The 24,254-nt window shown below is 46.5% G+C and overlaps 2 protein-coding genes across 5 annotated transcripts in view; one reads left to right on the top strand and one right to left on the bottom strand.

Moving 5' to 3' along the window:
* The window catches only part of PROSER1 (proline and serine rich 1), a 90,183-nt gene that overhangs the window by 52,308 nt on the left and 13,621 nt on the right, over positions 1–24,254 (top strand). For 2 of the 4 annotated variants that reach the window (XM_029048310.2, XM_029048308.2), the window contains exons 3-4: positions 17,886–17,973; positions 23,631–23,696. In XM_029048310.2, coding sequence (XP_028904143.1) covers positions 17,929–17,973; positions 23,631–23,696 — 111 coding nt within the window. In that variant the 5' untranslated portion in view covers positions 17,886–17,928. Of the gene's footprint in view, positions 1–16,646; positions 16,951–16,984; positions 17,974–23,630; positions 23,697–24,254 lie in introns of those variants that run through there. The other 2 variants (XM_029048307.2, XM_039914921.1) reach the window with 2 other exon arrangements.
* On the bottom strand, positions 6,237–16,320 carry NHLRC3 (NHL repeat containing 3). The gene is made up of 7 exons (XM_029048313.2): positions 16,191–16,320; positions 13,850–14,002; positions 12,089–12,236; positions 10,178–10,384; positions 9,192–9,283; positions 7,849–7,961; positions 6,237–7,067 (listed from the first exon to the last, which is right to left on the bottom strand). Exons 1-7 carry the CDS (start codon positions 16,272–16,274, stop codon positions 6,839–6,841), a joined length of 1,026 nt encoding a protein of 341 aa, XP_028904146.1. The 5' UTR covers positions 16,275–16,320; the 3' UTR covers positions 6,237–6,838.

Here is a 24,254-nt window from a genome sequence, read left to right as displayed (position 1 = left end):
CACTGTACTAAGCACTTGGAATGTACAATTCGGCAACAGATAGAGACAATCCCTGCCCAATGATGGGCTCACAGTCTGCAGTCGAGTAAAATTCGGCCCAACATCAATCCATCGGCAAGATTGAGCTCCTACTGTGTGCAGAGCACTCTACTGAGCACTTGGGAGCATATCTAACTCCTACCTGTGTAGTCCCTCCCAGCATTTAGGGAATGTGTCTGTTTATTTTGTATTGTACTCTCCCAGGTGCTTAGTACAGTGTTCCTCACCCAATAAGCGCTCAATAAATACAATCGAATGAATGCAGTGTTCTGCACACAGTAAGTGTTTAATAAATACCATTACTACTAATAGGTCTAAAACGACAATCCCTGCCCTCAAGACATTTATATCTAGTGGGGAGAGAGGGGGAGAGATGCTGAGATAAGTTACAGGTGAGAGGAAGAATCAATCAATCAGTGGTATTTATTGAGCACTTAACTATGCACAGAGCACTGTACTTAGTGCTTGGGAGAGTACAACACAACAGATTTAACAGACATATTCCCCGCCCAGAACGAGCTTACAGTGTAATAATAATGTTGGTATTTGTTAAGCGCTTACTATGTGCCGAGCACTGTTCTAAGCGCTGGGGTTGACACAGGGGAATCAGGTTGTCCCACGTGGGGCTCACAGTCTTAATCCCCATTTTACAGATGAGGTAACAGAGGCACCAAGAAGTTAAGTGACTTGCCCAAAGTCACACAGCTGACAAGTGGCCGAGCCGGGATTCGAACCCATGACCTCTGACTCCAAAGCCCGTGCTCTTTCAACTGAGCCACGGTGTAGAAACAAGTGCTGAGGGATAGGTATATGTTGTTGTTATTAAGTGCCGTCGAGTCATTTCTGATCCATAGTGACTCCATGGATATACTTTCTCCAGAACGTCCTGTCCTCTGCCATAATCCGCAACCTTTCTAACCGTTCTTCCGTTATTGTTGTTATGGTCTCTTTCCATCTAGCTGCCGGTCTCCCTCTTCCATGTTTTCCCTGGACTTTTCCTAGCATTAGTGTCTTCTCCAGAGAATTAGTCGTCTAGCCTGTCGTTGAGTAGTGATTGTCTCTATCTGTTGCCAAATTGTACTTTCCGCGTGCTTAGTACATTGCTCTGCACTCAGTAAGCATTCAATGAATACTATTGAATGAATGAATGATTGTGTCCAAAATATCCTAATCTAAATTGAGTCATTTGACCTTCCAAGGACCACTTAGGTTTAATTTGCTCCAAAATTCATTTGTTTGTTTTTTGGGTGGTCCATGGTATGCGCAAAAGCCTTCTCCAACACTACATTTCAAAAGAATCAGTGTTCTCTCTATCCCTTTTTTTCCACTGTCAAACGTTCGGATCCATACATTGTCACTGGAAACACCATAGACTTGACAATTTATATTTTTATGGCGATTGATATGTGGTACTGCTAAAATATTTGGGAATGCACGACCATTTATACTGAAATGCTACAGATGATTGTGAGTACATAAATTCAGTTTAATCCAATCATATTTACTGAGTGCTTACTGTGTGCCGAGCACTGTACTAAGCGCTTGGGAAAGTACAGTACAACAATAAACTGTGACATTCCCTGCCCACAACGAGCTCACAGTAGTGAGTACAAATGGGTTGATGTAGTGTTGGGTTTTTTTAGTGGTATCTGTTAAACGCTTACTATATGCCAGGCACTGTACTAAGTAGTGGGGTGGATACAGCCCAAATTGGACACAGTCCCTGTCCCCTATAGGGCTCACAGTCTCATCCCCATTTTTATAGATGAGGTAACCAAGGCACAGATTCTTCTTATTATTATCATTATTGTTAAGGGGCAGCCTTCTTTTATACACAGTGTGGCTGGGACTGTGGGCCCCATAGTGGCCTTCTCAGCTGCTCACGCACTCATAGGGGAACTTTTTCCATCAGGGTGACTTCAACTCATTTAGCGCAGGTACCGGGTCAATTACAAACTGGTCCTCTTTTTCCCTTTTGTGGTTCACATGTAGGTCTGGTAAATTGGAATTCTCTCAGGATTTAGCTTCTCATCTCCTGGGTTCAGTGAGTTATATGTGTGTTAATTATGCTCATCATAACCACTGTGGTAGTTGTTAGGAAAGACACTCTTCCAGTGGTGTTAATGAGCAACCTTTCAAAAAAGTGGCTTGATCTGATGATTGCATTCTATGTTAAACTACCCCCAGATAATCAGAAGCCTTAACCCTTTGGGGCCATTTGTAAGTCAATAATAATAATTACAGTGCTATTTGTTAAATGCTTACTACGGCGCCAAGCATTGTACTAAGCACTGTACTAAGCAGATACAAGATTATCAGGGCAGACACAGTCCCTTTCCTGCATGGGACTCACACTCTAGGAAGCAGCGTGGCTCAGTGGAAAGAGCACGGTCTTGGGAATCTGAGGTCATGGGTTCGAATGCTGGCTCTGCCGCTTGTCAGCTGTGTGACTGTGGGCAAGTCACTTAACTTCTCTGAGCCTCAGTTACCTCATCTGTAAAATGGGGATGAAGACTGTGAGCCTCATGTGGGACAACCTGATTACCCCGTATCACCCCCGGCGCTTAGAACAGTGCCCATAGTAAGCGCTTAACAAATACCAACATTATTACCCCAGTGTCGGTAGACATGTTCCCTGCCCAAAAGGAGCTTACAATGTAGAGGAATGAGGGTTTTTTTCAAAAACAGAACAATTGCTACAGCCCTAGGTGTGTGAAAGAGTTAATTCACTCCCAAGAAATAATTAAACCCTGGGGAGAAGAGAGTCCAGGAGGAGGGTTGAAGATATATGAGAACATGGCTTAATTAACAATGACATTATATGCTTAATTAATTAACTCTGGATCCTAGAACAGTAGATTTATCCCCATCGATGATCTATAGACACAAGACTCGGGATCCGACGACAGACCCTTCTGTTTGTCTAATTTTTCATATGGTTTCTAATTATATCCTGACCAGCACCTAGTGTGATATTCAATTTCTATTTGAAATTCATTGTTTCTGTTTTCAGAAAGGGAGGTAGTGGTCCAGGAGCTGATCAGTTGGCCCCATTAGCACAATTCATTTAAGGTTTCGACTCAGAAACCCCTTCATTTCAGGGGCAGAAACGTAACTCTTCCATGTGACTGTGATTAAGACAGAGAAAAAAATGATCTGCTGTTGGAAAGTGGGCTTGCTGGCAAATCTTCTTGTGGATCTGAAAAAAATAACTGAAGCCTTTCTTCCAGCAAATATCTCCAGTGGTTTCTTTTTCACTTACCCATCTTAATGAGATCCTTGACGTTGGCCCTCAAATTCATTTTCTTCCTGGTGTAGTAATAATTATGGCATTTGTTAAGCGCTTACTATGTGCCAAGCACTGTTCTAAGCATTGGGGTAGATACAAGGTGATCAGGTTGTCCCACTTGGGGCTCAGTTTTAATCCCCATTTTACAGATGAGGTAACTGAAGCACAGAGAAGTGAAGTGATTTGCCCAAGGTCACACAGCAGACAAGTGGCGGAGCCGAATTAGAACCCACATCCTCCGATTCCCAAACCCTTGCTCTTTCCACAAAGCCACGCTGCTTCCTCCCTGAAGCCTAAGGTTTTAGCAACAGGAAAGGCCCAGTATGTTAGGGCAGGATAATGGAAGGCAGTTTTGTCCGTTTGAAATGTATATGAATGAAACGTAAATGGAGTTACAGCCTGGTCTAGTGGAAAGAGCAGAAGCCGAGGAGTCAGAGGACTTGGGTTCTAATCCTGGCTCTGTCACCTGCCCTCAGTGTGACTTTGGGCAAGTTACTTCTTTCCTCTGGAACTCTTTCCTTATCTGTTCTCCCGCCTAACTTAGGCTCTTAGGCCTATGAGGAACAGAGACTGTGTCTGACCTGATCATCTTGTATCTGCCCTAGTGCTTAGTACAAGTTGTTTCATGCTGCGTTAGCCTGCTAAAGTGTCATATTCAAAAACCATTCCTTGGAAAATATAATGAGTCAACTCCAAAACAAATTTACTAAAGTTTCTGGCAAACTACTCGAAAACAGAAAAATGAAAGAATGGGATTAGTACTGTTGACAATCTACAAATTCTCTTGGCCTTCCACGTTTCCCAGCTTTAATAATGAAGTGTTGCCGTCTGCTGCCCTCTTGTGAGACGTGGAAATGCTACATCACATCCACTAAACTTTCAATTGAGGTTACTGGGGGCATGATTTTCTCCCACTTTGCCTTACTCGTGGAAGAGAGGGGTTTTTTTTCCATATTATGAAAGTCCCCTGCTGGCCTTGTCCACGTTGCCCCTGATGATTAATGTTACTTTAAGTTTTTTGATAAGGAAAAAGCTTTTTGTTCAGAAAACGTTTATCATGATTTCTGCTCTGGTATCAGAATTATTGTAGGAAAACTAATCAAATAATAATGGTGGTACCGTGTCTCCCTGGCCCTCTCCCTTCCCACTACCTAGGACAATAACTACAGGAAATACCAAGCACTTCAGTGTTTCCTTGATTCCTGATATGAACAGGTTTACCTGTGGTGGCAAAAAAGTACTGTTTTGAATACTGAGGTCTTTTAAGAAAGACAATCACATGGTTACCAGTTCATTGAAGAGGCAAGATTTATTAAATCACAAAAATCAGACTCTCAAATATAAGTGAAAGTTATAAAAATCTTTTTTACATCTATTCCTATAAACACATCTGTGGCAAGAATTCAACCCCCTGAAAAATGAGGACCATTTATTTGTGGCTCATCGGTATGACATCTGCAAAAGGCCATATTTTTTCATTAGAGCTCTAACTACCAGTAATTATATATGGTTTTAATTGTCATGACTCTGACCCAGTTAAAACAGTAGTCTATCCAGACTAAAAACTTGTCCGGTTGGTTTGAGGTTTCTTTGTGGCCCACATTTTACTTAGACCGGGTGGCTCTAACATGCAGCAAAAGGGACGGAATACAACTCCAAAGGACTGTCATTTTCTGAGAAAATCGGGTTGGTCCTAGCCCTGAGCAGAGGCCTGCACTATTTCTGTGATTTGGGGTCCAGAAGAAATGATATCCAAGATGTTCTCAGTTCTGGAATAATTATGTGGCACGAGGGTAACCCTGCAGCCCGATTTTTCTAGAACTGCTGTATGGACCCTGGCCATGGATCTATGAGGCACGTATCTTTAGTCCCGGGGACCTGGTGATGAATCACATCGATTTTTGTATGTAAGCAAGAGTGCAGGTAGGAAAAATCTGCCTGCACTGTTGGGGAGGTGGAGTTGAGTAGCAGATTGGAACATTTGTCCATGACCTGGCACAGGGTCGTTTTGGAAGACTAAAGAATTAGCAAAGAAAAAAAGGCAGAGTGAAGAGGCAGGTGGCCCTCTCTCTTGCTGGATTGCAAATTCCCTAAGGGCAGGGATAAGATCAAATAATTCTATTGCAATCTTCCAAGTGCTTAGTAGAGTTCTCTGCCTACAATTGGTGCTCAGAAAATTCTGAGAGGAGGAATAAGTGCCGAGAGGACTGACTGAGAGGGGCAGAGGGTAAAAATCCGTCTAATGTGGGAAGGGGCCAGGATAAATTTAAAAGGCATCACAGTTGGAGAGGTCAGTATTAATGACACCGGTGAGAGGGAGAAACAGAAAGAAAGCACTTACGGTTTCAAAATGACTTAAATGAGGATCTCACTGTTTTGTAAATATTCGTCACCGTCATTCTCAACATGCATAACCCCAGGGCAGAGCTGACCTAGGTGGAGTCAGGAAAACAGCCAACTCTGTCCCACTTTTAATTCTTAGTGTTTCCACCGCATTTCTGATAGTCCTCTTAGTAAAGTGATTTTGTGCCTCATCTTCACATTAAAAAATACAGGCAATTTCTGCCATCGAGGCAAAGTGGAATGAAATGGCTTAAAGTTTGTCTCTCGGTCTTCACTAGATCTTTATCTCAGTTTTTTGAATGAAAATAATGACTGTGGCATTTGAAAAATGCTTACTCTGTGCCAAGCACAGTGCTAAGCCCTGGGATAAATACAATAGAACTAGATAGTGACAATAATTGTGGAATTTGTTAAACACTTACTCTATGCCAAGCACCATTCTAAATGGGTGAGTTGGATACAAGCAAATAGAGTTGGACACAGCCCCTGTCCCACTTGGGGCTCACAATCTTAATCCCCTTTTTACACCTGAGGTAACTGAGGCACAGAGAAGTGACCTGCCCAAGGTCACATAGCAGACAAGTCACAGAGCCGGGATTAGAACCCAGGTATCTTGACTTCCAGTGCTGTGCTCTTTCCACCAGGCCAGCTTGCTTCCTTTCAAAGTTGGCAATCTGAAACAAAAAATGAAAGAAAACACACACACATGCAAAATAGCATTAGTCATAGCAGAGAGCTGGTCCGGTGGCCAGGAATGGGCAAAAATAGCCAGAAGACTTCCTTCTAGGGAACAAAATCCTTGGAGCTAGGAACTCTTTCTGTTTTCAGAGATGTTCTCTTACCCCTGGCCCTTTTTTACCAAGCCTATTCCCTGAATCAGATCTCTTCCATGCAATTCTTCTCAGCCCCTTAAAATGTAGATTCCAACAAGATAATGCTCACAATCGATGAATTCTAACAACAAAAACCAACCATTAGGCTACTGAGGGAATAAAAATACTTCCTTGACCTCTTTTCCAAGATCATTAAGCCAAAAAAAGAACAAGCTTAACATATTCTTTGTGCCTTCATTCAGCCTTCAATTTGAGGGAGTCACAAATGGCCCCATTTTGAATGCCTGCAGTGTTTGCTCCCACTGGACTTCTGGGTGTGAGTGAGGGAGAGCCGCTACTTTACGGGAACAAATTTTTGGACTTGCTGTGCTCCGATTTCAGCCACGTAGAGAGCTCCTGTCTTCCTGTCCACATCCATGAGGTGGGGAGAAACCTCGTCTGCTAGCTGGATTGTGTGTACCACTCGGCAGTCCCCAATGTTTCCTTTCGGGGGCAGAACGAGGAAAGACAGTTTGTTGATGTTCATCTGGGCCACAATCAAGAACTTCTCATCCGGAGTTAATCTACAAAATAATAATAATAATGTTGGTATTTGTTAAGCGCTTACTATGGGCCAAGCACTGTTCTAAGCACTGAGGTAGATACAGGGTTATCCCACGTGAGGCTCACAGACTTAATCCCCATTTTACAGATGACGTAACTGAGGCACAGTGAAGTGACTTGCCCAAAGTCACACAGCTGACAGGTGGCAGAGCCGGGGTTAGAACCCATGACCTCTGACTCCTAAGCCTAGGCTCTTTCCACAGAACCACTCTGCTTCTCTAAAGAAATCAAAACAAAAGAAAAGCTCCAGAGTTACAGGGCCCATGCTGAACATCCTGTGTCTTATTTCCAGAGTCTGGAAATAAAAAGTTAAATCTCACCACTTTAGGAAGAAACTCATTATAGGCAGGGAACAGGTCTGCTAATTCTGTTGTACTCTCCCAAGTGCTTACTACAGTGCTCTGCACAGGGAAAGCGCTCAATAAATACCATTGATTGAATGAGGATTTGCCTAAGGGTTGTCCTGCTATAAAGGTGAGGACCCTCAATTCCTTCTTTCAAATACTCAGCCCTTTTCCTTTGCGGTAGAAAGTTCAAATAGGCAAGGGTCACGTACACAAAGTCTGACTTGGTCTCTAGAGGCTTTTATGAGGATGACATTCCCTCCAATCCCCTCCATCTACTATATTTGAATTTTAAGGCTGCACGTTTCAAGTTCTCTGTTCCCCTTGTTCTTGTCAAAGAAAAGTGAGCTGTAATAACAAAAAAGAAAAATAGGCAGTTTTAATGGTACGTATTTACCTGACAGAATAAGGAGCATCTTCTGTGAAGCATTTACTCCACATTCCCAACCATTCCCCCGTGTCTTTATCGAATACTTGGATTCTTTTGTTTCCTCGGTCAGCAACCCATACCTAGAACACGAGAGGCGGCTAGTATAAGCGATCGGCATGGTTTTCAAACAGAATGCAACCTGTCTGTTGGTCAAGGAAGCCAGGCAGGAAATAAAAAGATGCATAGAGAAGGGCTTGCTCTACTCTATACAGCATCAGCCCTTAGTACAGTGCTGGGCACATAGTAAGCGCTTAACAAATACTATTTAAAAAAAAATATCAATGAATGACTGTTAACCAATGGGATAGGTAAGACCTGCCACTTGTGGCTAGAAAGTGAGCATCTTTTCGTTAGAAAAACCTATGTCCAAACCAAGTCCAGAGCCTGCAAATAAAATACACTGAGCCAAAACCCAACCCTGGTCTTCCGTCTCCCACTTTGGCCGTCAGATAGTTGAAGAAGCCATGTTTTAGAACCAGAAACACAATGTTGACTGCCAACTAGATCCCTGCCCCTTTCACTTGGACAAAGGGAGTCAGAAGACTTGGGTTCTAATCCCAGCTCTGCCACTTCTCTGTGTGACCTTGGGCAAATCACTCAACCTTCTCGGTGCCAGTTTCCTCACCTGTAAAATGGGGATTTACTACATCTCCCTTCCCACTATGAGCTCCAAGGAGAACAGGGATTGTGTCTGATCTGCTTATCTTGTACCTACCTTAGCATTTAGTAAAATGCTCATCACATAATAAGCACTTAAATACTACAATTATTATCAAATTTTCATCATAATAGTCCCTTTAGCTGGGGGCCCTAGAGTGGAGAGCTTATTTTTTCTTCTCAAGGCACGTGAATTATAGTCTCCTAGGTTCCAAGAGAATGTGTGTTAAGGGGTGGGGAGAGGGATGCCCGAGTGTAGTGGGGAAGGTTGGAAAGCAATGAGCGCAACCTTTGGCCTTTGCGTTCCAGAAACTGCCCGGTTTCCCTTCCCCCTACACAGCTCCCCTTGGACTGATGACTCAGAGAGTCAAACTGGGGTGTTGGTTTTTTGTTTTTTTTAACATTTTTCAGGATCTCTGAATTTGGAAAAATCAATTTAAAAGCAAGAGGCTAGAACGTAATGAAGTTTTTGTATAAATGGTGGGCCACAGGTATACCGCGAGTGGCCTTACAACCTAGACTAAGAGCACCATGTGGGACAGGAATTGGGTCCAAACCGATAACCTTGGGTCTACCCCAGCGCTTCAACAGTGTAGTAGTAAGTGTTTAACAAATACCCTCGTTGTTATTATTATTGTTAATTATTACTCTACCCGTCCGGCAGAATCAACGGTCACGCTGTGTGGGATGTTGAACTGCGCCAGGCCGGTCCCATTTTCCCCATGCAGCCACAGCACCATCAGATCTTCCAATGACAGAAAATATATGGGTCGGTTTCCCCCACTATGGAGAAAGCGTAGTCCCCCCACCCCCCACCCCCCACGGTCTCAAGACCCTGCATTCAGTCACATCTCCAACAGAGACTTTTCTGTAAGTCTTCCACCTCAGGGTGTGCATCATATGCTCTTTTTCTGTGCTCTCTGACTCAACTCTCCCTCCGGCTAGCTATCCTGACTTCCTGGCTCAGCTCCTCCAACTACTCACCCTTCCCAGGCTCTGTGGATCAGCTGTATCTACTAAGGGTTACTATGTGCAGAGCACTGTATTAAGCACTTGGGAGAGTACAGTTCAGCAGAATTAGCAGACACGTTCCACGTAATGTAAGCCCATTACGAGCTTACAGTTTTTTAAAAGCTTTTATCCTACTGGGAGTTGGATGAGCGCTTAGTACAGTGCCTGGCACATTGTAAGTGCTTAACAAATACCATAATTACTTTATACCAATTCCCTAGGCTTCCCCAACCGCTCTGGCCCCAGCTCCTTCTGAACTGTTGCCCTCCTGTCTCCTAAACCCCTAACTCAACCTGGCATCGCAAGCGACCCCTACTACGATGGAGACTTTTTCCCCCATCCTCTAAGGTACTGCCGGTCCAGGGAAAGGACCATCAAAGAGGTGGAACCCCATCCCGAGACCAATGGACAAACGTGTTGTTAGTGACCGTTGAAATTTCCTCTGCCCATCAACATGTGTACCCCTCCCCACATCAGATACATAATCAGGTATATTCACCCACACCTAGCGTCCAGTCACCCCAGGAATTACTTATCACAAAATCGCCCCTGCCAATCTACAGAGATTGTTAGAGAGAATCAATCCTGGCCCACTGGAAGGTTTATGAATCAAGACAAAGCTGGGTACCTTGGGACAGTTTGAGTAATCTGTTATTCAATCCCCCGTCGCCATCCACAATATAGAGTTCTCCTGAGTCCTCCACATAGAGCTCTGCCGGGTTATCGAACTGTAAGGGATTCAGACTGGATCCTTTTTGGCCGGCTGTCCCCAGAATCTGAACTAGATTTCCGTAGGGGCTGTACTTTTTCACCGAATGCCCGTACGATCCTGAGTCTAAAACAAGATTTTATTTTTTTTCCCAAAATCTAGCATTAGGATAAAAACCCAAATGCATATTTTACATTAACAAGCGAACTCTTATAGTGCAGCTCTTTGAGTCAGTCGTATTTATTGAGGGCTTACTGGGTGCAAGGCATTGCACTAAGCACTTGGGCGAGTACAATATAACAACAAACAGACATATTCCTGCTCACAACGAGCTCACAGTCTAGAGGGGGAGACAGACATTAATATAAATAAATTACAGATATATACAGATTGATTCAAATTGATACTAAAAAAAAAAAGGTCCAGGGGAGCCCATGGCATTTTCCTGGGCAATGGACTTTGTTGATTTGGAACCTGTAGAGAATCAAAATGGCCCCTTTTCCAATATAAGATAATCTATATTTTTTAAGTCATTATTCAGGGCAGTATCTAGGAACAATAAATCCAGACCTAATCCAGGGTAATTTATTATTGGAGATCTTATTGGACTGTTGGTCAGTCAGTCAATTGTATTTATTGAGTGCTTTCTGTGTGCAGAGCGCTGTACTAAGCGTTTGGGAAAGTACGATATAACAGATTCCCTGCCCAAAATGAGCTTGGGAATGTCCTTCTGTGGGTGGTCCCAGGCTTCCCTTCCAAAGGCTTTGCAGCACTGGTGCTCACTCTATTGCACTCTCCCGAGTGTACCTCTTAGTACAGTGTTCCGCACAGAGTCGGCACTCAGTCTGTACTATGGCTTAATTGACACACATGGTATTTTAGTAGATAATAATGTTGGTATTTGTTAAGCGCTTACTATGTGCAGAGCACTGTTCTAAGTGCTGGGGTAGACACAGGGGAATCAGGTTGTCCCACGTGGGGCTCACAGTCTTAATCCCCATTTTACAGATGAGGTAACTGAGGCACAGAGAAGTGAAGTGACTTGCCCACAGTCACACAGCTGACAAATGGCAGAGCTGGGATTTGAACTCATGACCTCTGACTCCAAAGTCCGTGCTCTTTCCACTGAGCCACGCTGCTTCCCAGTAGATGACCAGCCTGGTGGGCCCTGGGGACTCCTGGTTCTGACAGCTTCCCGGGAGAAGCAGCATGGCCTAGCAGCAAGGGCCCGGGGTTGAGAGTCAGAAGATGTGGATTCTAATTCCAGCTCCACCACCTGTCTGTGTGCCCTAGGGCAAGTTACTTCACTGTGCCTCAGTTGCTTCATCTGTAAAACGGTGAGCCCCATGTGGTACAGGAACTGTATCCAACCTGATTACCTTGTATCTAGCCCAGTGTTTGGTATATGGTAAGTACTTCACAAATGCCATCATTATTATACCCCAGTATATTCAAAAGGCCCACGGGAAGCCAGGTGGCCTGCGTTCTGGCCTCTCCCACGGGGTCAGGAGCTGCGGGGCTGTGCCCAACCTGGTAGGTAGAGTGGGTGTCAGAAGCAGCTGCCCCTTGCTTCGATTGGAGAATGAGAGAAAGGGCAGGGGGAGGCTGCTGTCTCCCACGGTGTACTGTTTAATCCCCACCCGCCTTGGGTGGGGCTAACATCTTCCAAATGTTTGATTTGACTTTTATCTCTCTGGCTTGGGCTGGGCAAAGGTGGGAGCTGGGGAGCTGGTGTCAAAATTAGGCCCGGAAAACCGTGTTCTGCAAATTAGAGAAAGGTTGCCAAAGCACGATTCGGTCAGAACGTACCGACATCGTCACTCAACGTACCAGTTCCTATATCCGTGATCCAGATGGACTGGTCATAAGGAGAATTAACCACAAAGATTCCATGAGGCATTTCGACCGTGTCGTTCCATGATCGTAGAAAATAGCCATCCTCTGAGAAAACTAATACTTTCGGTATGTTTTCCCCTCTCTGAAGGGAGAGAAAATAACCTCTTAGCTAAAGTTTAAGCAAAGATAATTTTGGTTTTTTTTGTGAAGAGAAGAGCAATACTTGAAAGGTTATGACATCTAAAAAAATAATCCCACACTTCCATTTTAGAATTTAGACTAGGTGGCACTCCTGCCTCTGCATTCTCCTTAGGACTTGCTGAAATTGATGGCTGCTGGTGTTTGGAAGAAACTGTGCAGTCTCTGATGATCCCAACATCCATGTTCGTTTCCTGAGGTTTCGGCCCATTTGGTATCAGGCAGACTGGGCCATGAGAAGCAGCATGGCCTAGCGAAAAGGGCAAAGACCTGGGAGTCAGAGAACCTGGCTTCTAACCTGGCCTTGTTGTCCAATCTGATGGGCAGAGAATTCCAAAAACAAATCCAGAAGGGCAGCACGTCTTCTGGAAAGCCGTCAAGAGCGTGGTTCAGGGTGGACTCGAGCTCCAGGCTAATCGGGTCCTTCTCGGGGTCGACGCAGTTGCAACATCTAGACCTTAGAACTGTGCCCCATCCCGCATCTTGAGAAACTTCACGAGGTCCCTGACCTTAAACCTAGTTAAAATTCAACGGCAAGGCCGCGTCCCCGGCAGTGAGGTGATGGAATGGCAGTAAAGATGGGGGTCAGGGCAATCCATTTTCTGCGCCCGGAGGATACGCGGAGAATGGAAAGCAGCAGGCAGACCAAACCACTGGGGTGGAGAGACTCCCGATCAAGTCTCCAGAAGCGATTGACTGATAAAGTCAAGCACGACCTCAGACAACCGTGAGAAGCTTCGGGCTGCTGGCAGACAGCAGAAATGGTCAGGCTGTAGCAATCGGGAAGGGCCAGGCTTTGGGACAGGTTACTAGTAAAAAAACCAGCCCTTTGACTAAAGGGATGAAAATTGTGGAAGAGGGCGATGCCTGCAGTTCCCTTTTCAGCTGCACCTGGTTCTATCGGTTTACGTTTCTGGCTCGTCCTCTGTCACTGGGGCTGCGGGAGCTCCTGGGTCTCTTGAGGTGCCCGTCTCTGCGTGGGCTGCGGCATCTCTTGGCCCTTATGCTCTCCCCGATGCCAGGTGGTTGGCTGAGGGTATATATGGGTTTAGCACTCTGGCGCCTCAGCTTCCCTGTAACTCTTGTGGGAGCCGCCCCCCTGGAATGACTGTTGGAAAGCCTAGATCTTACTCCTGTGGATTCTCCTCCTCCCTCTCTCGGCTCTTTCTGGGTAGCAACACACCGTCCCTCGTAGTATATTGTCTCCGACAATATAAGCTCCTTGAGTACAGGGCTCGAGGACAGGTAGACGGGGTCTTCCGCCGTTGGAGTGTATTCTAGCCAACCACTTAATGCAGTGCTCTGCACCCAGAAAGCACTCAACAAATTCCATTGATTTACCCGTCCTTGATCAATAGCTGGCTCCTTCTGACATCTAGATGCACTCTTTGACCTTAAGAGGACCGTACCCACACCAAACACATCTATAACCCCCAAATATTGAAAGACATCTCTGCGGAAAGGTACTTTAACCGGTACGGCGCTCTACAGAGCCAGAAGGTGGAAGATGCATCTTTTCATAAGATTTAATACAGCGGGAATCCCGCTTGTACTTACTTGGGCGACATAAACCAATCCGTTATAGGCATCTACAGCCACACAAAATGTTTGTCCGGTGAAATATTCCGGCTGTTTAGGCCAATTTGCATCTAAGTGGTAAAGAGGTGTCTCCGTCCACCAGGAAACATAGAAAGCAACAGTTCCTAACACCTTAAAAACCAAGTTGGAGAATTAGTGGTGAAGTTTCATGAAGAACACGCTTTTCTAGTGGATTCTCAGAGGTCTGGGTCATTTGGTTAAGGAAATTTTACACTAGGTTTTGGTAAATACCATTGATGGATTTTGGTCTGCTTTACTTGACTTTGAGGAGCAGCATGGCCTTGTGGAAAGAGCCCAGGACTGATACTGGAGAGATCGGGGTTCCGATCCTGGCCCCGGCTACTTGCCTGCTGGGTGACTTTGGGCAAGTCACTATAGACTTCTCTGGACCTCAGTTTAGTCACCTGTAAAATGAGGCTTAAATACCCGTTCTCCTTCCCCCTCATGAGGGGACAGGGCCTAATATGATTATATTGAATCTGCCCCAGAATTTAGCAGAGCGCTTGACTCACAGCACTCACCAAATGTGATTTTTAAATTATTGTCAGCATTAATAACGTTATTATTTCCGGTGGATGGAGTCGACACCACAGGAATTGGGTTTCTGTGGGTGGGGGGTGATGTCGACCTCCATCCTAACCTCTGCTTCCAACGAAACAAGGGGGAGAACTTGACTCAGGTGCAGACTCTAGACAGATGTACACTAGTTCAGATGTACTCCACCTCTTGGTACAGGGCCTGGCACAGGGCCTGGCACATAGAAAGAGCTTAGCAAATACCGTAATTAGTATTATTATTATCCACCCCACTGCTTAGTACAGTGCCTGGCGCATAGTAAGCGCGCTTGACGCTGCTTAGTACAGTGCCCGGCCACTTGTCACTTCACTTCTCTGTGCCTCAGTTACCTCATCTGTAAAATGAGTCCCCCTTGGGACAACCTGATTACCCTGTATTACCACAGTGCTTAGAACAGTGCTTGGTACATAGTAAGCACTTAAGAAATACCATAATCATCATTAGTAAGCGCCTAATTCTAGACTGTGAGCCCACTGTTGGGTAGGGATTGTCTCTAACTGTTGCCAAATTGAACTTTCCAAGTGCATAGTTCAGTGTTTTGCACGTAGTAAGCGCTCAATAAATACGATTGAATGAACAGATACCCTTATTATCAGCCACCCCACCGCTTAGTACAGTGCCTGGCCCAAAAAAGCGCTTAACGTCAATTAGTGTAGTGCCTGGCATATAGTCAGTGCTTAAACAAATAATAATAATAATAATGATGATGGCATTTGTTAAGCGCTTACTATGTGTAAAGCACTGTTCTAACAAACACTTATTATTATCCACCCCAGGGCTTAGGGCCGTGCCTGGCCCACAGTGTTTAAATAATAAGCACTTTTATTATTATGTATAAAGCACTGTTCTAACAAATACCATTATTATTATTATCCACCCCAGCGCTTAGGGTCGTGCCTGGCCCATAGTAAGCGCTTAAGAAGTTGCACCGTAATTATTATTGTGCACCTCAGCGCTTAGGACCGTGCCTGGCCCATAGTGAATGCTTTAGAACTAGCACCCTAATTATTATTATGCACCTCGGCGCTCAGTACAGTGCTTGGGCCCATACCAAACGCTTAAGAAGCAGCCCCCTATTGTTATTGTGCATCTCAGCGCTTAGGGCCGTGCCTGGCCCATAGTATGCGCTTAAGTAGCCCCCTAATTATTACGATGCACCTCAGCGCTTAGTACAGTGCCTGGCCCGTAGTGAGCGCTTAAGCAGCAGCCCCCTAATTATTATTAGCACGTCGGCGCTCAGTACAGTGCCCGGCCCATAGTGCGCGCTTAAGAAGCGGCCCCCTAATTAGTGTTGTTATGCACAACGCTTATTACCGTGCCTGGCCCATAGTGAGCGCTTAAGAAGCAGCCCCCTAATTATTATTAGCACGTCGGCGCTCAATACAGTGCCCGGCCCCTAGTGAGCGCCTAAGAAGCGGCCCCCTAATGATTGTTGTTATGCACAGCGCTTAGTACCGTGCCTGGCCCCTAGTGAGCGCTTAAGAAGCAGCCCTAATTATTATTAGCACGTTGGCGCTCAGTACAGTGCCTGGCCCCTAGTGAGCGCTTAAGAAGCAGCCCTAATTATTATTAGCCCGTGGGCGCTCAGTACCGTGCCTGGCCCCTAGTGAGCGCCTAAGCAGCAGCGCCCTAATTATTATTAGCACGTGGGCGCTCAGTACAGTGCCCGGCCCCTAGTGAGCGCCTGAGAAATGCCGTCCTCCCGCTCGGCCCCGCAACTCACCGGGGAGCGGCAGAGGCGGGAGTGGAAGAAGAGGAGGGCGAGGAGCAGCCCCGCGGCCGCCGCGCAGACCCACGCCCGGGCCATGGGGGCAGGGGGCAGAGGGCAGAGGGCAGGGGTCAGGGGTCAGAGGTCGGGGGGGAGCCTGCCCGCCCGGGCGGCCGCGGGAGCGGAGGGTCACGTGACCCCCGGGAGGCCCCGCCCCCTTCTGGGGTCCTCGCGCCGGGGCCCGGGGCGCCCGCGGCGGCGCCCGCCCTGCCCAGGCCCGGCCGGGAAGCGCCTCTCCCCGCGGGGCCGCCGCGCCGCGGACCCCCGGCCGGCCCGGGACCCACGCCCGTCGGCCGGACGGGAAGGCGTCGGGGCCCGCGCGCCGCCCGGCCGCTCAGGCGCCGTCGCCGGGCGGCCCGCGGGCGGGGGGGAGGGGGGCCTGGGGCGGGCGGCGCGGCCTGATGACGTCACCCAGCCTCGCCACCCCTGCGCCGCCACCCCTCCGCCCGCACCCGGGACCGGCGGCGCGGGCGGGTGGGCGAGCGAGGCGCCGGTGGCCGCTGGGCGAGCAGGCGGGTCCCGTCCCCCGCTCGGCCCTTCCGTCCGTCCGTCCGTCCGTCCTCCCGCCCCGCCGCCCACAAAGGCCCGCCGCCCGCGGGAGGGGGAGGGTGCGCGCGCGCGCCTGTCCCTCGGGGGCCGGGCGCCTCTCCGTGCGCGTGCGCGCGCGCCAGCCATGGGCCCGGGCCGCCCGTGACGCGGTGACCCTCCCGCACAGGTGCGGGGCAGGTGCTCAACCCCCCCCCCTCCCCCGCCCCTTTCATTCTACCCTATTTATTGAGCGCCGACTCTGTGCACAGCGCTGGGCTGAGCGCTTCGACACTGCAAGAGAGAGCCCGTCCCTGCCCGCAGACAGCGGCCACCCCGCGCTCCCCTCCATCCCATTTTTATTTTAGTTTTATTTCCCTTATCTCATTTTTCCACCCCCCCCCCCAAAAGGAATAATCGAGTCTGGCCCCGCTCCCCCTTTCTATAATAAAAGCCGGAGGAAGAGAGGAAGATTTACAGTCCTTTTTTTTTTGGTCCTCCCACCAAGTTTCTAACCCCTTTGACACTGTTTAGGCCCTGGGTGGGGGGGGGGGGTTGTTTTTTTGTTTTTAGGCTTTTTTTCCCTACTTTTTTTTTTTTAGTCCTCTCCCATCAAGTTTCTAACCCCTTTGACACTGTTTAGGCCCTGGGTGTGCGGTTTTCTTTTCTTTTGGGGCCTTTTTTACCCTTCCTTTTTTTTTTTTTAAGTCCTCCTTTCCCACCAAGTTTCTAACCCCTTTAACACTGTTTAGGCCCCGTGTATGTGTGTGGTTTTCTTTTTGTTTTGGGGCTTTTTTTCCCCCCCTACTTTCTTTTTTTTTAGTCCTCCTTTCCCACCAAGTTTCTAACCCCTTTAGCACTGTTTAGGCCCCGTGTGTGTGTGTGTTTTCCTTTTGTTTTTGAGCTTTATTTCCCCACTTTTTTTCCCCCTGCTTTTTTTTTTTTTTTTAGTCCTCCTCTCCCACCAAGTTTCTAACCCCATCGACACTTTTTAGGCCCCGAGTGTGTGGGGTTTTCTTTTGTTTTTTGTTTTGGGGCCTTTTGTTTTTTTACCTTTTTTTTTTTTAAAAAAAATAACCCCTTTCCAAACGGTGAAGACTGGATACAAATCGTTTTGTGGCGCAGAGTTCCGCATCATTGTCCAAGTCGAGCCAAGACTGCCGGCGAGATGGATAAAAAGTCCTTCGAAACGGTGCTGGATGAAATCAGAAAGGTGAGGCCATTCGAAATGGTGTCATCAGGGGGGTTTCTTGGGCACTCACAGTGTGCAGAGCATTGGGAGCGAGGGCATGGGAGATATAATGCAACTTAAACTGGTATTTATTGAGCGACTACTGTTTGCAGAGCCTTAATTTTAAGGGCTTGGGAGAGTATAATACAATTTAAACAGTGCTATTTATTGAGCACCTACTGTTTACAGAGCATTAATACCAAGGGCTGTGCAGAGCATTAGGAGTAAGGACTTGGGAGAGTATAATACAACTTAAACAGTGGTATTTAGTGAGCACCTACTGTTTGCAGAGCATTAATAGCAAGGGTTTGGGAGAGTATAATGCAACTTAAATAGTGGTATTTATTGAGCACCTACTGTTTACAGAGCATTAATACCAAGGGCTGTGCAGAGCATTAGGAGTAAGGACTTGGGAGAGTGTAATACAACTTACAGTGGTATTTAGTGAGCACCTACTGTTTGCAGAGCATTAATAGCAAGGGTTTGGGAGAGTATAATGCAACTTAAATAGTGGTATTTATTGAGCACCTACTGTTTGCAGTACATTAATAACAAGGGCTTGGGAGAGTATAATACAACTTCAGCAGTGGTATTTATTGAGCACCTACTGTTTACAGAGCATTAATACCAAGGGCTGTGCAGAGCATTAGGAGTAAGGACTTGGGAGAGTATAATACAACTTAAACAGTGGTATTTAGTGAGCACCTACTGTTTGCAGAGCATTAATAGCAAGGGCTTGGGAGAGTATAATACAACTTCAACTGGTAGTTATTGAGCACTTACGGTGTGCAGAGCATTGGTATCAAGTGTTTGGGAGCATATAATACAGTTTCAATATTGGTATTTATTGAGCACTTACTGTGTGCAGAGCGTTGGTAGCAAGTGTTTTAGACTGTGACTGAGCCCATGGTTGGGTAGGGATTGTCTCTTATCTGTCGCCGGATTGTATATTCCAAGCGCTTAGTACAGTGCTCCGCACATAGTAAGCGCTCAATAAATACGATTGAATGAGTGAAATGCTCGGGAGAGAAGAGTACAGTTTCAGCAGTGGTATTTATCGGAGCACGTATCAAGTGTTTGGGAGAGCACAATACAACAGAGTTGGTAGACTCCTGCCCCTACCCCAAAGGAGCTTACAGTCTACAGGGAATTCACAGAAAACAGGATTCATGCCGGGGGTCTCGGGGCCTGTTGGGCGAAAGCTGAACTTTGGGTAAACCAGAGAGTAAAGAAAAAACCTATAAAAGCATGAAGGTGCATTGTGCAAAACTGGCGTTTGATTCGTGTAATCTCCTAATAACCACTGTAAAACCAAAATATCCCTAAGAGTAGAAATGAGTGTGTTGGTGTGAGGAGACTTTGTTTTATATCCTTCTGTTCAAATAGTAAAAACCTGCTTAAACATAGATCAGGAAAACAATGGCGCTGTCTATCATCAACTGAGACTGAGCAGACACCTGAAAAAAAAATCCAATAGCAAAGCACGTATCACTGACCTATGAGGAGAATAAAGCCAATATGGCAGTGGCAAGTGTTGAATGCCAGCCTATGTAATTCAGAATAGTCTTGGTTTTCAATACTCTGCTAAGAATCGATTTCTGTCATCTGTGACTACTGGATACTCAAGTGCCTAAAATTCAGGCTTTTCACGGGAAGCTGTAACCATCCATTTCCAAAAAAAGGGTTTACTGTATGATTTATAGTGGTAGTTTCCGAAAGCAACTGATTTTTGTTTTAAGTACAGAGGCTTTATAATGTCCCCCGTTAAAACATAAAAATAATAATTGTATTTCAGAAGTGCCCAAAATGACAAATGGTTGCTCTAATCGAAATTAGCTCTGTTTGATGTAGGAAATTTCTCCTGTGATATTTGTGCAGTTCAGTGTAGACTAATGGACCCTATTGCAATATTTGAGAAACGTAAAGCATATCCATGATTAAATTCAGAAAGACCTCAGTGAATGGCATTACGCCCACTCATCGTTTTGAAATCTTGCCACATTTTTCATTTAGTCCATTAGTAGTCTGTATTGAGCACTTGGTGCAGGGAGCATTGCACCGACCGCAGGGAAGAGTACAATAAATGTCCCTCTGCCTTTCCTTTCTGTTAAAAAAAAAATCCATCTTTGCAGATTTGATGAGGTGTTGAGGGAAGGTATCCTATTGCCCTATTTCATGCGGCAATTTGTGTTTTCAAACGTGCATTTAGATGAAATAATTTCAGGGTGTTTCTAGAGGACAAGAGCCATTGTATCGAGTGCTTGTTCACATTAAACTGAGCAAGAAAATCAGCGAAGTGGGATTAACAATTGAAAAGCATGCCTTTGATGGAAACCTTTAGATTTTTTCCTCCCCCTCCCCCCCATGAGCCTTTTCCTTTGTTTCCCCACGTTACAGAAAGTGCCACGTGTGATGGGATGGGTCACTCCCGGCAGGAAGGTGGCCCGAGCACCGTCCCCTCCCTCCCGACCAGTGGCCTGGGGCCATGAGCAGCTGCTGCCGTCGCCACCGTGGCCAGTGGAGGGGCAACCTGTCCTGGCATCCTCCGTGGACAAGCGGCCACCTCTAGGCCTCAAGAGCCCGCTTCCCGTGGCCGATGGTGCTTCTCAGGGCTTATCACCGCAGGGTCTCCCTTGGAGGGGTGGAGAGGGGCTACTCCCTCCCCCCGCACCATCCAGGAACGCAGGACAAAAGGGATCCATCCCCTTGCACGGTCAACCCTCCTGGCCAGACTGGCCGGGGCTGCTCCCCGAGGCCTCCAGGCCATCTGGGTAAACTCCATTTTCACCACCAGCCTCCTCCACCCCTCCCAAAATCCAAGCAACAGAGGTCGGCCCCTCACAGGTACTGTGATGGGGAAGATCAACTCTATTCCATGCAGTCTTTTGAAATGCGGCATCCCTGGGGTGCCTTATGTGCATTTCTCAAGTGGTGTGGGGAAGAAATTATCTAAAGTAGAAGGAAAGATGGCCGAGTCTCTACGGATATAAGTGGGAGAACTTTCCAGCTGGCGCAAAGGCTGCAGGTTTCTGAAGAACCCCTTTGGTACTCTGGTTGGGTCGGTGGGGATTTGTTTCAGGTTATAGTAGAGGATCATCCGTGGAGCAAGGGGTGTTTACTGCGATGATGTATTTTTTGTGGTGAAAAACAAATTAGGTAGAGAAGTTGACACCTCGTTGAAGAAGTTGAAGATTAGCGTGAGTGCCTGTGTTTTACTCCACCTAGCCACAAGCTATACTTGTTCAGAGAAAATACAGTTGCATTCCACTTATAAAGTGCAAGTGGTCTTGAAAGTAATTTTTTTTTTTTTTACCTCCAATCACCTTTTTGGAGTTTGGCAAAAGAAATAGACATCATTTGTTCTAAAGTCTGCTAATGTAGCACTTACAATCCCAATGTAATGGGATCACGTATAGATGTTCATCTAACTGTGAGCACCATTAGCCTGAGGGAGTGCGCTAGTATTTCTTTTTCATCTTTTGCGTCTGCTTCCCATTTTCCAAATGTTTTTGGGCAGGCAGGCTGGCTGGTGGTAAAAGGAGAAGTAGCATTTATGAACTCCCACTTAGCGAGCACCAAACTAGAAACTTGGAAGGGCAGGATAAAGAAGGGCCTTCTCCCCTGCCCACAAGGAGCTTCCACTCCAAAAAAGGGAGACAAATACAAATATTTACAGCTGACGAAACTTTAGAGCTATATGAAATCAAAAGAAATGCATTATATATAGTCTTGGAGTTGTTTGCACGTCGCTGACTCACCCTCCACCCATCACCTGCCCTGAGTGGAATGGAAAGGAGGCACTTGCTTACTTGAAGGATACGCCAGATGACTGGATTTTCACAGTGGATTTTTCAGCAGGAATTTCCATAGTAGCAATCCTGCCACCGGGGCAAATGTGATCGTCGATGTTTGAGCACCTTCTGAGCAGGCGCACATGTAAATATGTCTCTTTCTTTTCCTTTCGCCATCATGGAGCTGGAGTCAAAGGCCAAACGAAGGAGAATTTTATTCGGAAAGTTTGCTCCTGTTGTCATTTCTAGACTCTAAGTTTATTATGGGCAGGGGACGTGCCTACTAGTTCTTTTATGTCGTAGTCGTACTCTCCCAAGCACTTAGGACAGTGCTCTGCACTGAGTAAGTGCTCAATAAATATGATGGATTTCTGAGGAAGCAAAGATCAGAATCACTGGGTCATGTAAACGGGCATCAATTTCTTTCATATAATGGCCCTCCTCAAGGCAAATTCTTGAAGAATTTAAGCGTTTGGGTAATAATAATAATGGTATTTAAGTGCTTACTACGTTCCAAGCACCGTACTACGCGCCGAGGTGGATACAAGATATTCAGGTTGGAGCTCACAGTCTAAGTAGAGGGGAGTAGGATTTAATCCCCTTTTTATAGATGAGGAAACAGGCCCAGAGATGTTAAGGGATTTGCCCAAAGTCACACAGCAGTTTGGGGATTAGAACCTAAACCCTCTGATTCCCAGATCCGTGCTCTTTCCATGAGGCCACCCTGCTTCCTGGGGAGACCCAGCCCCCAGTTTTCCAAGATGAAGTGGTAGGGAGGCCTGGATCTGAGGGCAGCATTCCACCTCTGGACCCCAGCCTACTCTCACACCTGCAGGCTCCCTCTACCCCTTCCTGGAGCCTACTGAGGCTCAGAGAAGGTCTTGGAATCACCAACTCCCAGTTACGCCACTCGGTGATTCTCTCCCGGCCGTGATGCTCACCCCACAACCCGGTCTTCTCATGAATTTTGTCCCTTTTCTGGGCAATGTGAATTTTAGGGGACACCGTGCAATTCTCTAGTCCTTCTGCAGCCAGGAAGACAGGAAATGGACGGTGGTGAGGGGGAGAAAGGGCAGTGCTTTTTTCTGTGGTTTTGGGGAGTGTTGTCCCTGGGAAGATCAGCAGAACTGTCTTGGGCCGCCAGGAGCATTTGCATAGAGCTCATCGGCAGTAGGACCTTAGGAGATCTCATACTTTAATATATATTTAATTTAATATTGAATATAACATATCACTCTGACATACGGCTATTAAAGGTAGAATTCATCCGTTCTGAGTATAGCAAGCTTCCCTCCCAATTATCCGTTCTGTTTTTGTTAAGACCGATCAAATATTCAGTTTGTGCCGCTGCACAGGTCGAAGCAGCTAGTGCGTCTGGGAAGCAAAAGGTGAAGTAGAGAATTGTAAGAGGTACTTTAATGAGATAACTAACCTTCCTCTGTCTGTTTCAGTGTTAGGAATTGTCAAAGCATTAATAATGGCGATAGACTACCGGTACCAAGAGGAGAGTAGTAAAAAGAAGGCCAAAGAAATTCTTAACTTCAAAAGTTACCTAAAAAGGCAAGGTGCAATCCCAAGTGGAAGTTGACATACTTGTTAATATTGTAACCAACAGGCAGTAGCAATTCTAGTTGAATTTAGAGAACAAGAGAAATCTATGATACTAAAATCCAGTCATTCCTTGCCTCTGCAGAAGCCAAGGGTGTGTGCATCAGATCCGTGCAGAATTGTGGAGTGTGGTGGTCACTCGACTTGTTGTGGACGCTTTCCTTTGTGTTAATATTTGCATAACTCTCAGTATGCTTTTGCTCTAGCCGTCCTTTTTACGTATTCTCTTTTGTTTCGTAGGCAGTTTTGACTGAGTACAAGTTAAAAGCGATTGAATATGTCCACGGATACTTTTCCAGTGAACAGGTACTATTTAAAACTTTCTTTCTGGCATGAGGGTTTCGCAGAGGAATGTAATTGTGTCAGCGAGGAGGGAGTGTTCCAGTGCCACTGAGAACTTTGAAATTTACACCCAAGTTTAGGGAAGCAAAACAATAGAAACTAGACATTTCTGAAACATTTCCTTCTACGTCTGTCGTACTCTTAATGGGCACATCATTTCAAAGTGTAATTCAGAGGGCATACCAGTTCCGGGCGCTGGCATAAAAAGCCCAGAATTTTCCTCACGGGGTCAATGCCATTTCCTCTTAAGAGCACCTTCATTGTCGGTCCAGTGGAAAGGGCACTGCTCGGGGGTCAGGGTCCTGGTTTCTAGTCCGGCTTCATCTCAGAGCTGCCTGATGTGGACGAAGAGCACCCTTGCCCTCCCCTTTGACTCACCCGCTGCCCCCGAGGTCCCCAGCCCGGAATGTGCCCGGCGGAGACTGGAGAGGTTGAGCGGTGCTGGGCAAACCACCGGCTCCTAGATCGGTTCCTCCGAAGGCCCGGGGCGGAGGCCCAGAGCTCGTTCCCGATGAGAGGCTC

The sequence above is a fragment of the Ornithorhynchus anatinus genome, chromosome 20 (assembly GCF_004115215.2).
Source record: "Ornithorhynchus anatinus isolate Pmale09 chromosome 20, mOrnAna1.pri.v4, whole genome shotgun sequence".
NCBI lineage: Eukaryota > Metazoa > Chordata > Mammalia > Monotremata > Ornithorhynchidae > Ornithorhynchus > Ornithorhynchus anatinus.
The sequence above is the reverse complement of the archived record's forward strand: the minus strand, read 5'-3'. Positions and strand labels throughout refer to the sequence as shown.